At 45.8% G+C, this 16,749-nt stretch overlaps 1 protein-coding gene across 1 annotated transcript in view; it reads left to right on the plus strand.

Annotated features, from left to right (window-relative positions):
* The window catches only part of LOC126095397 (furin-like protease 1), a 256,503-nt gene that overhangs the window by 152,018 nt on the left and 87,736 nt on the right, over positions 1–16,749 (plus strand). The window contains exons 5-7 of the mRNA XM_049910198.1: positions 1,436–1,601; positions 9,182–9,354; positions 14,492–14,701. Coding sequence (XP_049766155.1) covers positions 1,436–1,601; positions 9,182–9,354; positions 14,492–14,701 — 549 coding nt within the window. The remainder of the gene's footprint in view (positions 1–1,435; positions 1,602–9,181; positions 9,355–14,491; positions 14,702–16,749) is intronic.

A 16,749-nucleotide genomic window follows, 5' to 3' on the forward strand; every position in this document is an offset into this window, starting at 1 on the left:
GTATGGTAGAAGTAACTTTTGACTTGGTATTCACGATCCACATTTTTATTAAACTTCTTGTAAATTCACATACACTTCTTCTTAATTGTCACATCATAAAGAAAACAGTTTTGTATCAATCTTCATATATTTAATTTCCACTTTAACCAAACAAAAGACTTGACTGTTCTTTTACAAAGCGCCGGCCGCGGTGGTCTAGTGGTTCTAGGCGCGCAGTCCGGAACCGCGGGACTGCTACGGTCGCAGGTTCGAATCCTGCCTCGGGCATGGATGTGTGTGATTTCCTTAGGTTAGTTAGGTTTAATTAGTTCTAAGTTCTAGGGGACTGATGACCACAGATGTGAAGTCCCATAGTGCTCAGAGCCATTTGAACCATTTTTTACAAAGCGAAATAACAACTTAACTTCTGCAAAGTGAAACAAAGACTCCTCTATGCGCATTCGCGCCAAAACGGTTACAAGGAAGGCAAAGATTATGACAGTCTCACAGAAATGAATACACACAAGAACCATATCACTGTAATATATCGATACATCAGAGTACCTATACATTAATAAAACCAAATGTGAATATTGTCACAAAAATATATGTTACTTTGCAGAAAAGTAGTACGATATTAGTGGTATCGAGAACTGAAGTTGGAGTGCCGTAATGGTCACGTAAATAAAGAAACATTAAAAGCTGCACCAAACGAAAACACTCCATCACTATTTGAGAAGCAGATTAACTTTGTTCTGCCAATGTAAATACCTATGTAAACCTTTATGATAAAGTTCATATTTAGACACTTGTATTCTTTTCAAAATAATATTATTCCTTTCTTCCACACAAATTTCGATAGTCCGAGTTGCCAATAGTTCAAAATGATTCCAGTCCTGTTCACATAGAATTGTCAAGACTCTACTGTATTAGCCTTGTAGTTAGTAGCTATTCAGATCTGGCGGTATTTTGTCAGACTTGCAAGTTCGACGAACGAGTAGACGTTTTCATGTCAAAGTGTTGGAGAGAAAGTAACATAGTGCACCGATTATCTAAAGTATGTCACCTAGCTTCATGTACGCAGTTACCTTTATAGAAGCGCCTCAGTATGATAGAACCATCGTGAATGCTGAAACTGTTCCGTATGCCTTCCCCTCTAAATGTTCGCAATGTTCTTGTTGTGCGTCCTATTCCAGGGAGACAGGAGACCACGGATATTCAGATCACCGAACAGGCTCCGATAATGTAGCACTAATATCGTAATCTGTATGGTTCTTTTCTTTTTTTAGCTTTGATATTTTCACAGTGAAATCCTAGGCGCCAAGTACTAGCATAGTCGATGGCATATTTATTGCAACTGCGTGGGAGTGATACTCTAGAGTAGACGAGCAGTGTGACAGCAGCTGCGCTGTTGTGTTCATCTGACTGGCACTGGCTGCTCGCCCCTGTGTTGCAGGACCCGCAGGCGAGCTACGACGTCAACAACCACGACGAGGACCCGACGCCGCGCTACGACCTCATCGACACCAACCGGCACGGCACGCGCTGCGCCGGCGAGGTCGCCGCCGTCGCCAACAACTCCGAGTGCGCCGTCGGCGTCGCATTCGGCGCCCGCGTCGGCGGTGAGTCCGGCCTAGAGGCGCCAGCTGCGAGCGCACGGCGCTGCCAGCGCGAGGCGACCTAGTCTCTGCCTTAGTCAGGTGCCGCGCGAACCGATCCGTAATGCTCCCGCAGTTAGCATGGGGGTGATCACGCGCATTGCAATCCTGGGCTATGAAAGAGTCCGGGGTGTTGGCTGAGGATGAAATCAAAATGGAGTGCTGTGAGGAGAGGAGAGGAGATGCAGACGCTACATGAGGCTGTGCGATAGGTATCACATCCGATGGCTGCTCTTTTCAGTACAGTAGTAGGCCTACAACATTGCACTCTGGTCGGAATCCTCAGAGACGTAGCCCAAGTCTCATGGGCTGCGCATCAAACTGACTGCTGATTCGCTTAACACCTGCAAACTTTTTCATGCTCCCCAGAATTCGAGTAACTGTCCCAGAAACATCGTAATTTGACGGGACACTTACTCTCCTGGCCCCGTAAACCGCAGTCGGTTTAGGCCTTCTGCCCTTGCCTTCCGCTGCCGCTGTTGGGAACTGCAGTCTCCCGCCTCTCCACAGGGCTGTCGAGGGCTTTCTTACTGCTCTTCTTTAGCTGCTGTGCCTTGTTATGATTCCAGGCAGAATGGTCAAACTCTCGAAATGTCTACAGTATCAGCTCAGAACTGACATGTTCCTTACTATCCGAATATGCCCTCGATAGTGCAGTTCCCTTCTTATCCGAAAAGAATCTCGTACTAATAATTAACGAGCAAATTTCCAAAGATATTTTATCACTCCTCTGACCTTAAGAGATTATTTCGCCAGATTTCTATTTCTGCTATGCATATGCTGCAGAAAATGCACAAGCATTCGGATCTCTGTTACCGAAATCCTTTAACTGTCATTACCTTCCTGTCTCTCAGTTGTGAAGAGACACCAGCCGTCTAGAAACTGATCCGCCCTCTTTTCACTGTCCACATGGAATTATCAGACAGAGCTATTAGGAAAGCAATGCACACCGATCAGACCTGTTTAGGTGGCCTCAGCAACAGTCTTGCAGCGTTAGGAGCGTACTGCGACGGCAACTTCCTAAGCGGTGTAACCTGGAGGCTACGTACTTCTCAAGAAGGCACACTTTTGTTGTATTTGGGCGACCAAAATCACTGCGGAGATTGTAGGCATTAGGACCTGGTCCAGTACGAGGCCACGGATCCGACTGAACACCAAGAGAGAGAGAGAATGCGTCATCAAGGCACCTACGTTTTACATCTGCCGCTATTATTTTCCAGTAAATAAAGTCAGAAAAGACCTTGATCAGAATAGACGAAAATGAAATACAGTGATTTTTATTTTCTAAATTACATGTGATGATTAGAGCGTTGTGACTCCATTTTTGCAAAGGGTTTGACGTACTTCTGTTTTTCTTCTTCGATAAAAGTGGGTATTTCTTCCCATAGATGAAACGTACGAAATTGTTCAGTGACACATGAGATCATCGTAAGTGGCAGCAGCACAGAATACATGTATTCGCCTCTCATATTTTTACACAATAAAAAAAAGCCTCTGTGTCACTGCCAGAGTCCTTACACAATGTGCTATATTCTGGACGCGGTACAGGAGACGTAATACCTCACTTGGTGGAGAATTGACGTACACTGATGCGAGAGTTGTTCTTTGTGGACGATGTAATGACTCCATGCTGAAACTGGAGCTTCGTAACGAGTAAGGATTTGTAGGTCTCCGGACGTCTCTGGAGGCGAATACTGTTCTATTAATTTCTCTTTGCCCCTGTAGCATCGCCTCGCCATTCATTGCAGTTTCGGAAACTGTGTGGAAAAATATTGAATTCTGCACTGCGCAGAAATCAAAAGTAGAGGTCTCCCGCGCGCGTCGTCCGCCGCTCGTGGTCTCGCGGTAGCGTTCTCGCTTCCCGAGCACGGGGTCCCGGGTTCGATTCCCGGCGGGGTCAGGGATTTTCACCTGCCTCGAGATGACTGGGTGTTTGTGTTGTCCTCATCATTTCATCATCATCCAGGAAAGTGGCGAAATTGGAATGAGCAAAGGTTGGGAAATTGTACGGGCGCTGATAACCACGCAGTTGAGCGCCCCACAAACCAAACATCATCATCATCATCCCGCGCGCGTAAACTTTAGTTTCTTACAGGAACACCGGGCGTCAGAAAGATGACAAGTTTCCCACTTTTTCGGCAAATCAAAGGGAGTCTGCTGCCACTCTGTAAGGCAGATCGAAGCCCATCCGTCGACGAAACGATGTACCGTGTCAGTCTGCGAGGTAGTTTATACGTCGTTGTGCCCACTTCAAAAGAACCCCTCCCCTGCAACGAGCAGTGACAGTTTTTGATGGGGCCGATGGTCTTACACTTGTGCAGTCTTCTTCCACTGTACGATACTCGATGCTACCTGCCGATGGTTCCAGCAGAGTCCAGTTCAGGTTCGGAGAGTTTTATTTGAATGCGCGGTGTATGTTCCTTCGAAAGAACAGACACGACGCAGACGCAGCAGCTGTGCAATACCATATGTCAGTTGAAGGGGTCCACTGCTATCACCTGCAGCGGGACATGAAGCGGAATCAGCGGCGACGAACGAAAATGTGTATCCCGTCCGGGATTCGAACCTGGGATCTCCTGCTTACTAGGCAGGTGCGGTAACCACTGCGTCATCAGAGACACAGCGGTGAGGTGAGGTTCGTAGCCGTGAGTGGAAGCAAAATAGTGAATTTGTGGTACATGCTACACAGCCAGAGCGAGAGAGCAGAGCGATGCGGGACGTACGTAATCGTTGTTCGCCGACTGTCTTCTATGCAGGGTGCTACAGCTTCCCATACTAGTTTCGTTTTACGCAACCAGCGCCGCCCGGTGTAGCCACGCGGTCTAAGGCGCCTTGTCACGGATCGACCGTCTGCCCCCGTCAGAGGTTCGTGTCCTCCTCGCGCATGAGTGTGTGTTTTGTCCTTAGTGTAAGTTAGTTTAAGTAGTAAGTTAGCTTAGGGACCGATGACCTCAGCAGCTTGGTCCCATGGAACTAAATAAATAAATAAATAAAACGCAACCGGCAATGTTATATCTGGCCTTCAGAAACCATGCGCGAGATTTTCATGTTCTGTTGACCGCTCCTCGCGAACTATTGGTCCTGCAGAAAAAATAAACGGAACCTTTCGGTAGGAGATTTAATGTATTCAAATTTTGTACTAACATTTGTTTCCGTTGGAGGCCATGGTTTTCGGGTTATTCAAGAGAAACGTACGAAAATGACCTAACACACTTCACTGTCATACTCATCCCTCATTAGTCAGAATTTCTAGTATGTAACACTGTAGTACGTATCACTGTACAAAAATCTCCCGATATTCGACCTTTGTTTGTCTGTATTGAGTGGGCTGTTACGCCACGAACATAGTCAGCTATTTGCTTAAAATTATTTATTTAAATGTGCCCATGAAGATAATTAAAGGAAAAAAAACAACTTTACAACTGAGACGCTAAAACTAAATACGTTGCCAATTTGATCCAAACTCAACTCTGTCAAGCACAGCTGTCTCGTAGCCAGAAGACCTCTGAATGATGGTTCGTTTTAACTCTCAAAGTTTACATAATTGTTAGGTATAATGTACACAAACGTCATTTTTAAAATCTGAGGTTTCGACCGAATCGGTTGCTGAATAAGGCAAGTCAGTGAAGGTCGAGAAAGATGGGATGTGGGGAAACAACTGGTGCAGCAGCAAATTTTTGAACAGCGGTATGAGGGAGAACACCAGCAACATACTAGGAATTCTGTCTGATGAGGGCTGAGCGTGTGAGGGAGGGTGAAGAGTGCTTTTGAAGGTCACTTTTATATGTTTTTTCTTGAATCTCTCTAAAACTATGGCGTCTAGCGAAAAAGTTTCCTAGTAAAAAATTTAACTGCATTAGATTTTCTACAGCAATGTCCCGTTAATTTTTTTGTAGGACTAATAGTTCTGCGTAGCCAGTGCCAGAATATGAAAATCTAGCGCTTGGTTTTTAAGGTCAGATGTAACATTGCGGGTTGCTTACAACGATAGCGGTAGAGGCAGCAGAATTATCTTGTATAACGCATAACCAGACTGCAAGCCACTAAAATGCCATAAGGAATGTAACGTAACTAAATTTTACTTATTATCTGTATGTACTGCAGTAGGAATGAAACATGATTAAACATGTAGGTGACTTGGAGATGCACAGGATGTGAAATTAAATACACTGTGCTGCCACGTCTGGCAGCAACAGTGGCTGTAACCGTGCTGCGCCTCAGTTGTATTGAGCTTCGATTACAGGTAGGGGAACCTCGGTCTCTGTAGCCTCAGCTCCATGGGAGAGGTCATCAATTGCAAGAGTTGGCGTGTGGTGGCGTCACTGTCTCTCGGCAGATCAGGACACAGAGAGTAACAAAACTGAGGTTTAACGTTCGTCGGAAACGAAGTCGTTACGGAAGGAGCAATCTACATCTACATCTACATTTATACTCCGCAAGCCACCCAACGGTGTGTGACGGAGGGCACTTTACGTGTCACTGTCATTATCTCCCTTTCCTGTTCCAGTCGCGTATGGTTCGCGGGAAGAACGACTGTCTGAAAGCCTCTGTGCGCGCTCTAATCTCTCTAATTTTACATTCGTGATCTCCTCGGGAGGTATAAGTACGGGGAAGCAATATATTCGATACCTCATCCAGAAACGCACCCTCTCGAAACCTGGCGAGCAAGCTACACCGCGATGCAGAGCGCCTCTCTTGTAGAGTCTGCCACTTGAGTTTGTTAAACATCTCCGTAACGCTACCACGGTTACCAAATAACCCTGTGACGAAACGCGCCGCTCTTCTTTGGATCTTCTCTATCTCCTCCGTCAACCCGATCTGGTACGGATCCCACACTGATGAGCAATACTCAATTATAGGTCGAACGAGTGTTTTGTAAGCCACCTCCTTTGTTGATGGACTACATTTTCTAAGGACTCTCCCAATGAATCTCAACCTGGTACCCGCCTTACCAACAATTAATTTTATATGATCATTCCACTTCAAATCGTTCCGCACGCATACTCCCAGATATTTTACAGAAGTAACTGCTACCAGTGTTTGTTCCGCTATCATATAATCATACAATAAAGGATCCTTCTTTCTATGTATTCGCAATACATTACATTTGTCTATGTTAAGGGTCAGTTGCCACTCCCTGCACCAAGTGCCTATCCGCTGCAGATCTTCCTGCATTTCGCTACAATTTTCTAATGCTGCAACTTCTCTGTATACTACAGCATCATCCGCGAAAAGCCGCATGGAACTTCCGACACTATCTACTAGGTCATTTATATATATTGTGAAAAGCAATGGTCCCATAACACTCCCCTGTGGCACGCCAGAGGTTACTTTAATGTCTGTAGACGTCTCTCCGTTGATAACAACATGCTGTGTTCTGTTTGCTAAAAACTCTTCAATCCAGCCACACAGCTGGTCTGATATTCCGTAGGCTCTTACTTTGTTTATCAGGCGACAGTGCGGAACTGTATCGAACGCCTTCCGGAAGTCAAGAAAAATAGCATCTACCTGGGAGCCTGTATCTAATATTTTCTGGGTCTCAGGTTTTCGAAGGAAACGATCCGTGGTCTTTCGATGGAAACAACCATTAACGTTAATCAGTTTACGGAAATAATAGAAATCCTAAATCTGGATGGTCGGATGCCCTTCCGTTCTTGCGAATGTGAGTGCACTGTCTTATAACTATACCAACTTCATCGCTATACGTGCTAGCACACCCTTCTCCTACTTGCACGGGCCGTATGACGATCTTGTCACAAGCAGTGGACATGCAAATGTGATTACTGAATGAAAACCCTCTGCGTAATCTTTTATTATATGCAGAACGTACATGGCGTTGCTCATACTTACATTGCGAAGTTGCGCTGAGATGCTAATCATCTGCATTCTAAGTGTGTTGTAGTACACTTCATGTCAACTTTTTGATTGTTACGTGTCACTGTCATAGCCACTAGCTAACTTGAACAACGCGGTAGCTATAGGTTCAAAATAAAAATGGTTCAAATGGCTCTGAGCACTATGGGACTTAACTGCTGTGGTCATCAGCCCCTAGAACTTAGAACTACTTAAACCTAACTAACCTAAAGACATCACACACATCCATGCCCGAAGCAGGATTCGAACCTGCGACCGTTGCGGTCGCGCGGTTCCAAACTGTAGCGCCTAGAACCGCTCGGCCACTCCGGCCGGCGGTAGCTATAGGTAGCCTTCTTGTCATACAACACCAGTTCACAACTAAACTGACAACACAACCTTCGATCCGAACGAGCAACAAAAATGTCGAAGATGTTGCAGCAGAAAATTCAGGAGACACCGAATAACGTATTACGAACATGAAAATGTTCCGTTTCGGCGTTTTAAATACATCGGCTCGTTTCACTAACGTGATTAGGAGCCCAGAACTATCATCCCATTGACTACGGGAAAAAAGTGCTGCCATAGGATGTGCCACATGCATAGTGGGAAAGTGCTTTGGCTGGCACTGCTGCTGTTCCTTGTTGGCTAGTCAAGGTGGGGGCGCAGTCTTATTCCTTCATGGGGCCAAGAGCATCTATCATGCGTCGGTACGCATCGTAGAACTTGGATGAATTTAATACATACGGAAACTATGACTAAGAGTTGTTGATACAGTGTAAGAGCAAAACAGGCACGAAGATTTTGTCACCTAGACAACCCTATTCCAACCTGACCCGCCTCCAAACTGCTAAAAACTATGCATCATGCCGTCTTCCAACAGGAAAAGTCGATTTTCCACCGTGTCTTCTGCCACTGTTACAGCCACTACTGTCGTTCTATCCGAAGTACTACATACAGGTGATGTTAACACATTGTGTTGTAGCTGTATCTAATAGTTTTAAGACGTGTAGCTCAAAAAGCGTATTAAAGTATCGTGACAATACGTCATTTTGCAAGTGTTTGCTTTCAACAGCCCTTCTCTGGCTCTGCTAATGGGGGAGAAACCGACAAGATAATTGCTTAATTATTTTGCAATTTTTCTTAATTTATGTAACCAGGATATTTTGTGTAGTGTTGTAAGATATTTGCCATCCTAAAATTCTCCAATATTGAAGTGAAAATATTCTGACAAAAGTGCGTAAAGCCGGCCGCGGTGGTCTAGCGGTTCTGGCGCTGCAGTCCGGAACCGCGGGACTGCTACGGTCGCAGGTTCGAATCCTGCCTCGGGCATGGGTGTGTGTGATGTCCTTAGGTTAGTTAGATTTAAGTAGTTCTAAGTTCTAGGAGACTTATGACCTACGATGTTGAGTCCCATAGTGCTCAGAGCCATTCACAAAAGTGCGTAAAGAAAATCGCTTATTTTGTTCTTTTCATACGCTTCAGGAATGATCCCTCGCCAGAAAGAGTTAATTTAAAAAAAAATTTTGCATAGCTTGGTGGATTGTGTTTAAGGAAGTGTTGAGTGTGGAATGAAAGCTAATGTAACTGTTTCCAAGCGCCGCTTCACCCACATAAGGGCCCTGTAGAACTGCAGCTAGGCAGCTAGCCACCTGTGAGTGCTCCTGTCACGGTCGCCAACTCTGTCGCAGGCGTGCGTATGCTGGACGGCGACGTGACGGACGCGGTAGAGGCGCGCTCGCTGTCGCTCAACCCGCAGCACATCGACATCTACAGCGCCTCCTGGGGGCCCGACGACGACGGCAAGACCGTCGACGGGCCCGGCGAGCTCGCGACGAGGGCCTTCATCGAGGGAATCACCAAGGTCAGTGGCGGCCGCCTCCTCCCGGCGTTACTGCAGCGTTGTGCTATACAGCCGTACGACACTTGCTGAGAGCACAAGTCACTACTCACTATAATACTGTGTCCGTGGTGTTCACGCTCTCTGCATCGATGCAATTATAAGGAGGCTATATATTCTACATCATTATGTCTATGATAATACTGGTTACTGATGTTCAGTAGGTCTCAGAGAGCAAACCATGTAGTACGAGGGCCATCCAGAAAGTAAAGAACGTCGACGCATACAGTTCGTGCACCTTTTTGGTAGCCGCTCACAGTTTCTGGTGAACAGGGCGATGCAGACTGTTGCGAGTCGGACGTCGTCACGTGGTCAGTACAGAGAGAGCTGTGAGCTGGGCCGTGTCGATTGCGAATCCCGACGACTGTGAAGTTTCTCCAGGCTGTAAATGTTGACCCTGTAACATTCACCGCACACATGTGTTCGTTTGAGGCTAAGGTGTAGTGGATGCAGCCAGTGTCGGAATGTGGTGCGTAATGTTTTAAAATGGGAGGACAGATGTTCATGACGAAGAGAGATCAGAGCGACCCTCTGTCATCTGAGATGGGCTGTAAGAAAAGGTGGATTATACGCTACTGGCCATTAAAATTCCTACACCACGTGCTACAGACGCGAAATTTACCCGACAGGAAGAAGATGCTGTGATATGCAAATGATTAGCTTTTCAGAGCATTCACACAAGGTTGGCGCCGGTGGCGACACCTACAACGTGACATGAGGAATGTTTCCAACCGATTTCTCATACACAAACAGCAGTTGACCGGCGTTGCCTGGTGAAACGTTGTTGTGATGCCTCGTGTGAGGAGGAGAAATGCGTACCATCACGTTTCCGACTTTGATAAAGGTCGGATTGTAGCTTATCGCGATTGCGGTTTATCGTATCGCGACATTGCTCCTCGCGTTGGTCGAGATCCAATGACTGTTAGCAGAATATGGAATCGTTGGGTTCAAGAGGATAATACGGAACGCAGTGCTGGATCCCAACGGCCTCGTATCACTAGCAGTCGAGATGACATGCATCTCATACGCATGGCTGTAACGGATCGTGCAGCCACGTCTCGATCCCTGAGTCAACAGATGGGTACGTTTTCAAGACAACAACCATCTGCACGAATAGTTCGACGATGTTTGCAGCTGCTTGGACTATTAGCTCAGAGACAATGACTGCGGTTACCCTTGACGCTTCATCACAGACAGGAGCGCCTGCGATGGTGTACTCAAAGACGAACCTGGGTGCACGAATGGCAAAACGTCAGTTTTTCGGATGAATCCAGGTTCTATTTACAGCATCATGATGGTCGCATCCGTGTTTGGCGACATCGCGGTGAACGCACATTGGAAGCGTGTATTCGTCATCGCCATACTGGGGTATCACCCGGCGTGATGGTATTGGGTGCCATTGGTTACAAGTCTCGGTCACCTCTTGTTCGCATTGATGGCACTTTGAACAGTGGACGTTACATTTCAGATGAGTTACGACCCGTGGCTCTACCCTTCATTCTATCACTGCGAAACGCTACATTTCAGCAGGATAATGCACGACCGCATGTTGCAGGTCCTGTACGGGCCTTTATGGATACAGGAAATGTTCGACTGTTGCCCTGGCCAGCACATTCTCCAGATCTCCCACCAATTGAAAACGTCTGGTCAATGGTGGCAGAGCAACTGGCATCTAACAATACGCCCGTCACTATTGTTGATGAACTGTGGTATCGTGTTGAAGGCGTATCAAGGCCGTTATTAGGGCCAGAGGTGGTTGTTGTGGGTACTGATTTCTAAGGATCTATGCACCCAAACTGCGTGTAAATGTAATCACATACCAGTTCTAGTATAATACATTTGTCCAATGAAGTCTGCAGCTCGTGGTCGTGCGGTAGCGTTCTCGCTTCCCGCGCCCGGTTTCCCGAGTCCGATTCCCGGCGGGGTCAGGGATTTTCTCTGCCTCGTGATGACTGGGTGTTGTGTTGTGTGCAGGCCGTTGCAGCCGAGTGGTTCTAGGCGCTTCAGTCAAGAACCACGCGACCGCTACGGTCGCAGGTTCGAATCCTGCCTCGGGCATGGATATGTGTGATGTGCTTAGGTTAGTTAGGTTGAAGTAGTTCTAGGTTCTAGGGGACTGATGACCATAGATGTTAAGTCCCATAGTGCTCAGAGCATTTTGAACCATTTGTCCAATGAATATCCGTCTATCATCTGCATTTCTTCTTGGTGTAGCAATTTTAATGCCCAGTAATGTATCATTCGAGAGAACCGACGTGCATGAACAATGTCAGCAAGTGTCTCGTTCAGTTGTGCACGAAACTATCATTCAGCACGGAGGGTACCACGAAGTGTGAGCGCGGTTGGTGCCACGCATGCTCACGGATGACCAGAAATCTGCCAGCATAGGGGTTGCTTTAGCATTCGTGAAGTGTTACGAAAGAGATAGGAACACGTTTACTGACTAGACTGTTACAGGAGATGAAATGTGGTTTTCTTTCAACACCCCCACAATGAAGCAACTGTCTACGGGGTGGCGTCATTCTCAGTCACCACAGAAGCCACTCAAATTAGAAAACTGCATCAATTAAAAAACTGATGGTTTATGTATTCTGGTACACTCGTGTTGGGGGGCACGAAATCGACAACAACCAACAACGATACGTACTAACACCCCCACAATGAAGCAACTGTCTACGGAGTGGCGTCATTCTCAGTCACCACAGAAGCCACTCAAATTAGAAAACTGCATCAATTAAAAAACTGATGGTTTATGTATTCTGGTACACTCGTGTTGGGGGGCACGAAATCGACAACAACCAACAACGATACGTACTAACACCCCCACAATGAAGCAACTGTCTACGGAGTGGCGTCATTCTCAGTCACCACAGAAGCCACTCAAATTAGAAAACTGCATCAATTAAAAAACTGAAGGTTTATGTATTCTGGTGCAATCGTGTTGGGGGGCACGAAATCGACAACAACCAACAACGATACGTCCTAACACCCCCACAATGAAGCAACTGTCTACGGAGTGGCGTCATTCTCAGTCACCACAGAAGCCACTCAAATTAGAAAACTGCATCAATTAAAAAACTGATGGTTTATGAATTCTGGTACACTCGTGTTGGGGGGCACGAAATCGACAACAACCAACAAAGATACGTACTAACACCCCCACAATGAAGCAATTGTCTACGGAGTGGCGTCATTCACAGTCACCACAGAAGCCACTCAAATTAGAAAACTGCATCAATTAAAAAACTGATGGTTTATGTATTCTGGTACACTCGTGTTGGGGGGCACGAAATCGACGACAACCAACAACGATACGTACTGCCCTACCCTTGAACGTCTTCGTTGGGCTACTCAGAACCGCCGAAGAGGCTGTGGAATTGTTCTGTTGTCTTAACAATGCACGTCCGCATGCTGCATGGTATATCCTGCCAATGCCTTGTTGAGTAAGAAATTCCGGTTTGACATCTTCGAGCATTCTCCCTACATTCCGCACCTGGCAGCTCCGAACTTTTTTCCTGTTCCCAAAACTGAAGCAGCTTCTTGCTGGTAAGGGTGCTGTCGTGTCCTGTTTGAATAGGCAGGCGACGGCATGGTGTGAAGAGAGTATGTTCAAACTTCTGCCAAAGTCCGGTAAGTAGCTTAACAACAAAGGCGACTGGAAGGAATAGAAAACAAAGTGTGTACCAAACGTGTATATTCAGTTTCTGTAGTGCTATTAAGGAATCTGTTGATACAGCGAAGCGTTCTCTACTTTCAGAATGGTCCTTCGACTTAATATTTTCCTTCTCCCTTGTTATTTTCCGGCCGGAGTGGGCGAGCGGTTCTAGGCGCTACAGTCTGGAGCCAAGCGATTGCTACGGTCGCAGGTTCCAATCCTGCCTCGGGCATGGATGTGTGTGATGTCGTTAGGTTAATTAGGTTTAAATTATGCTAAGCTCTAGGAGACTGATGACTTCAAACGTTAAGTCCCATAGTGCTCAGAGCCATCTGATCAGCCATCTTGTTATTTCTTCTATATGACTCGTCTGATAAGGTTTGAACGCCCTGTATCGATTTGACTTCCTGCTCTACTGACTTTTTCTATGAAAAATTATTATGTAATCATTGCTTAAAGATATTTGCTTTGTACGGTTGTAAGACACGTTCTACTCTTCAGTTTTTGTCATTGAAAACTGGTTCAAATGGCTCTGAGCAATATGGGACTTAATAACGGAGGTCATCAATCCCCTAGAACTTAGAACTAGTTAAACCTAACTAACCTAAGGACATGACACACATCCATACCCAAGGCAGGATTCGAACCTACGACCGTAGCAGTCCTGCGGTTCCGGACTGAAGTGCCTAGAACCGCTAGGCCACTGGGCCGGCTTTGTCATTGCAATTTCTTACTTTTGCTGCACGCGTAGTATAATTTGGAACCAAGGCCATTAAGGATAAATATAATTATCTTGACGGAATTTCCGGTGGACTCTTTCATCGATTTTCCATACGTCTGGTTGCAATCGTAATGTGTATTTTTTCGCGGTTAATGTGCGTTCTGACTGAGGTTAGCAAAGATATCTTAGACACAAGAACTCCGAATACTGTAGTACACAGAACTCCTAGCTGCGATGCTTTCACGATATACGCTGTGAGGCACTATATTGACTCTGCTCTTTAGGCAGAAGGAAAAAAAATCAGGATTCTCAGTCCGAGTCCGCCGTCAAAACAAACAAACACACACACACACACACACACACACACACACACACACACACACACACATACTATCAGATAGGCAGAGTGACATGCTATTAAGCAGGCGATCATAATGTTTTGGTTCATCAAGGTATCTTGTTCTCCAACTCTCTGAACCTTCTTTATAGGAAAGACCCTTCCACTTCACGATTGTCCTCACCATTTTAGGCGCTAATGCATTCACACCGATCTACGATGCACCCTGTAGATCAGTGTTGAGTAACTCAATGATGGTGGCTTACACATTTGAAGCCATTCTGCTGTGTCGTTGTGCCCAATGCACCTCCCAGCAGTCAGAGACCACAGAGGCGTTTTGCCGTCGCTGTACGAAGCTGCGGCCGCCTGACTCGCCACGTGTTTGCAGGGCCGCGGCGGCAAGGGCTCCATCTTCGTGTGGGCGTCGGGCAACGGCGGGCGCGACCACGACAACTGCAACTGCGACGGCTACACCAACTCCATCTGGACGCTGTCCATCTCGAGCGCCACCGAGAACGGCGTCGTGCCCTGGTACTCGGAGGCCTGCAGTTCGACGCTCGCCACCACCTACAGCAGCGGCGCCTCTAGCGAGAAGCAGGTGAGGCACACACACCGGCTCCCCACTCCTGTTCCCGTTAGCGGGGAAACGTAGCTGACCAAGCAGCCAACGTCCTGGTGTGTCTGTCACTCTCAGGGAATTCTTTTAGAACTGGTATGATAAAGAAGGAAGAATCCAGGGCTTTGTAAATTACATTTGCAGCAGTGCTGCTAATACATATACGATATGTCGTTTCAGATCACACTTAACACGAGTTCACGAGCAATTGCAACATCTGCAGCTTTACTAAACATTGACATCGTAACAAAAATAATAAACAACACCGCCTATACTGGAAACAGGCTACAGCAAATCTGAATACTTGCTGACATGGAAGAGTCTCTCCATCTGACGCAGTCCCACAATTGACAAGATATCAAAAGCACCTCTACTTCTGCGCACGTTTCGTGGTGGAATCGATGTCTTTCAAGGCTGAAAGTACCCGTCAAGATAGAAACAAATCTAATGACTGTTTAAAGAGAGAATCATTTTTATATCCAATAGTGTATATCCATGTGATATGTTTCAGAGAAGTACTGAATACTTTCGACAGTCACAAATAACCCATTTCGTAGGTTATCGATAGTTCTGCTTGTAACGCGTCTCTAAAATACAACCCCATTTTCAAAGATTACATTCACGTTTCTGGAGATACATCTGCTTTAGTTTATGACCGTCATCTGGCCAAGAAGTGCTCATTTCCTGAAAAGGTGAGAAACTTGCACGTTTACACTTTCGCTTTAGAAACTGTACCGTGTTAAATAATCTGAACTGAAGTGCAAGTGCAAAAACGGAAGCATTCCATCAGTGCGGGAGACGAACATACAGTGGCGAAACGAAGGTGGTTAAGTGAAGCAGATGCTACTCCTATCAACAGTCCTCGAAATTAAATTGCTAAATTGAAGCATATGTTACTCGTTGAAGCTGAGCAGGAAAATAAAGTATTGTGAATGAACAGAGTGTGTTAACAGAAAAAAATTGACAGAACCAACATGTTGGAGATCATGATGGAATGTCTGTTAGTAGCGCAACCTACTGTGTATACATGTGCTAATGATTTGCAGCAAGCGTCACTGACATAGAAAAAGTTTAAAAGTACGACATATAGACCTGACGGTGCATTCCCTGCAGTTATACACTGTGTCCCAGAAATGTTGCGACAGACTTCGAGTGATTGTTGAGGATGACATGAGGAACAGATCGACGATAGGAACTCGTGTCCGGAAAAGTCATCCAACGACGAATTTATAGGTGCCTGCAACTCGACCACCTTTTTGGCAGCAAACGTGACTTTGTACGGTGACGGACGGTAGAAGTTCCGCCTATAAATTCGTCGTTGGATGGCTTTTCAGGACACGAGTTCCTGTCGTCGATTTGTACCTCATGAAATCCTCTACAATCCCTCTAAGTTCGTCGCAACATTTCTGAACACTCTTCGTAACAATCTACTGTATCTTATTACAAAGAGCAAAAAGGGTTCCTTTATTAGTAAAGTTATTAAGTCCAGTGTGCTTTAATTTTTACGTTTTATTAATTCAATTTAAAAGGGCAAAGACGTCATAGTGAGGCACAGAGCGAAGTAATTGATGTCACTCATCCACGGATGTTGTACCGATTACCGTGCCACAGACTTTTTGGTCTTTTGTGAAAGTGGTGAAAAACTACTCGGACATGAGAAAAAATAATAATGGAAACAAATAGTTTCCTTCTGCACAATAAAATGGTTAGCACCTGACGTGACCATAATTTCCAAAAATATGAAAGCAATGAGAACTTAATGTGTGTTGTTGTGGTCTTTAGGCTGAAGATAGGATCGGTGCAGCTCTCTAGGCTAGTCCGTCCTGTGAAAGCCTCTTCATCCCTGAAAGCCTCTTCGTCCTTGCTCGACTGTTGCCGTCCACATTTAAGTGAACCTGCTTAATATACACACATCAAAAAGAGGTTTGCATCAACCTAGTTCCCAGAACTTCTGAAGATAGACGTTGACTGTGGATATTGTATCACAGACACAGTCCCTTTGACTGTTAAAAGATGTCATTAAACCCACC

This window comes from Schistocerca cancellata, chromosome 8 (genome assembly GCF_023864275.1).
Source record: "Schistocerca cancellata isolate TAMUIC-IGC-003103 chromosome 8, iqSchCanc2.1, whole genome shotgun sequence".
Taxonomy (NCBI): domain Eukaryota; kingdom Metazoa; phylum Arthropoda; class Insecta; order Orthoptera; family Acrididae; genus Schistocerca; species Schistocerca cancellata.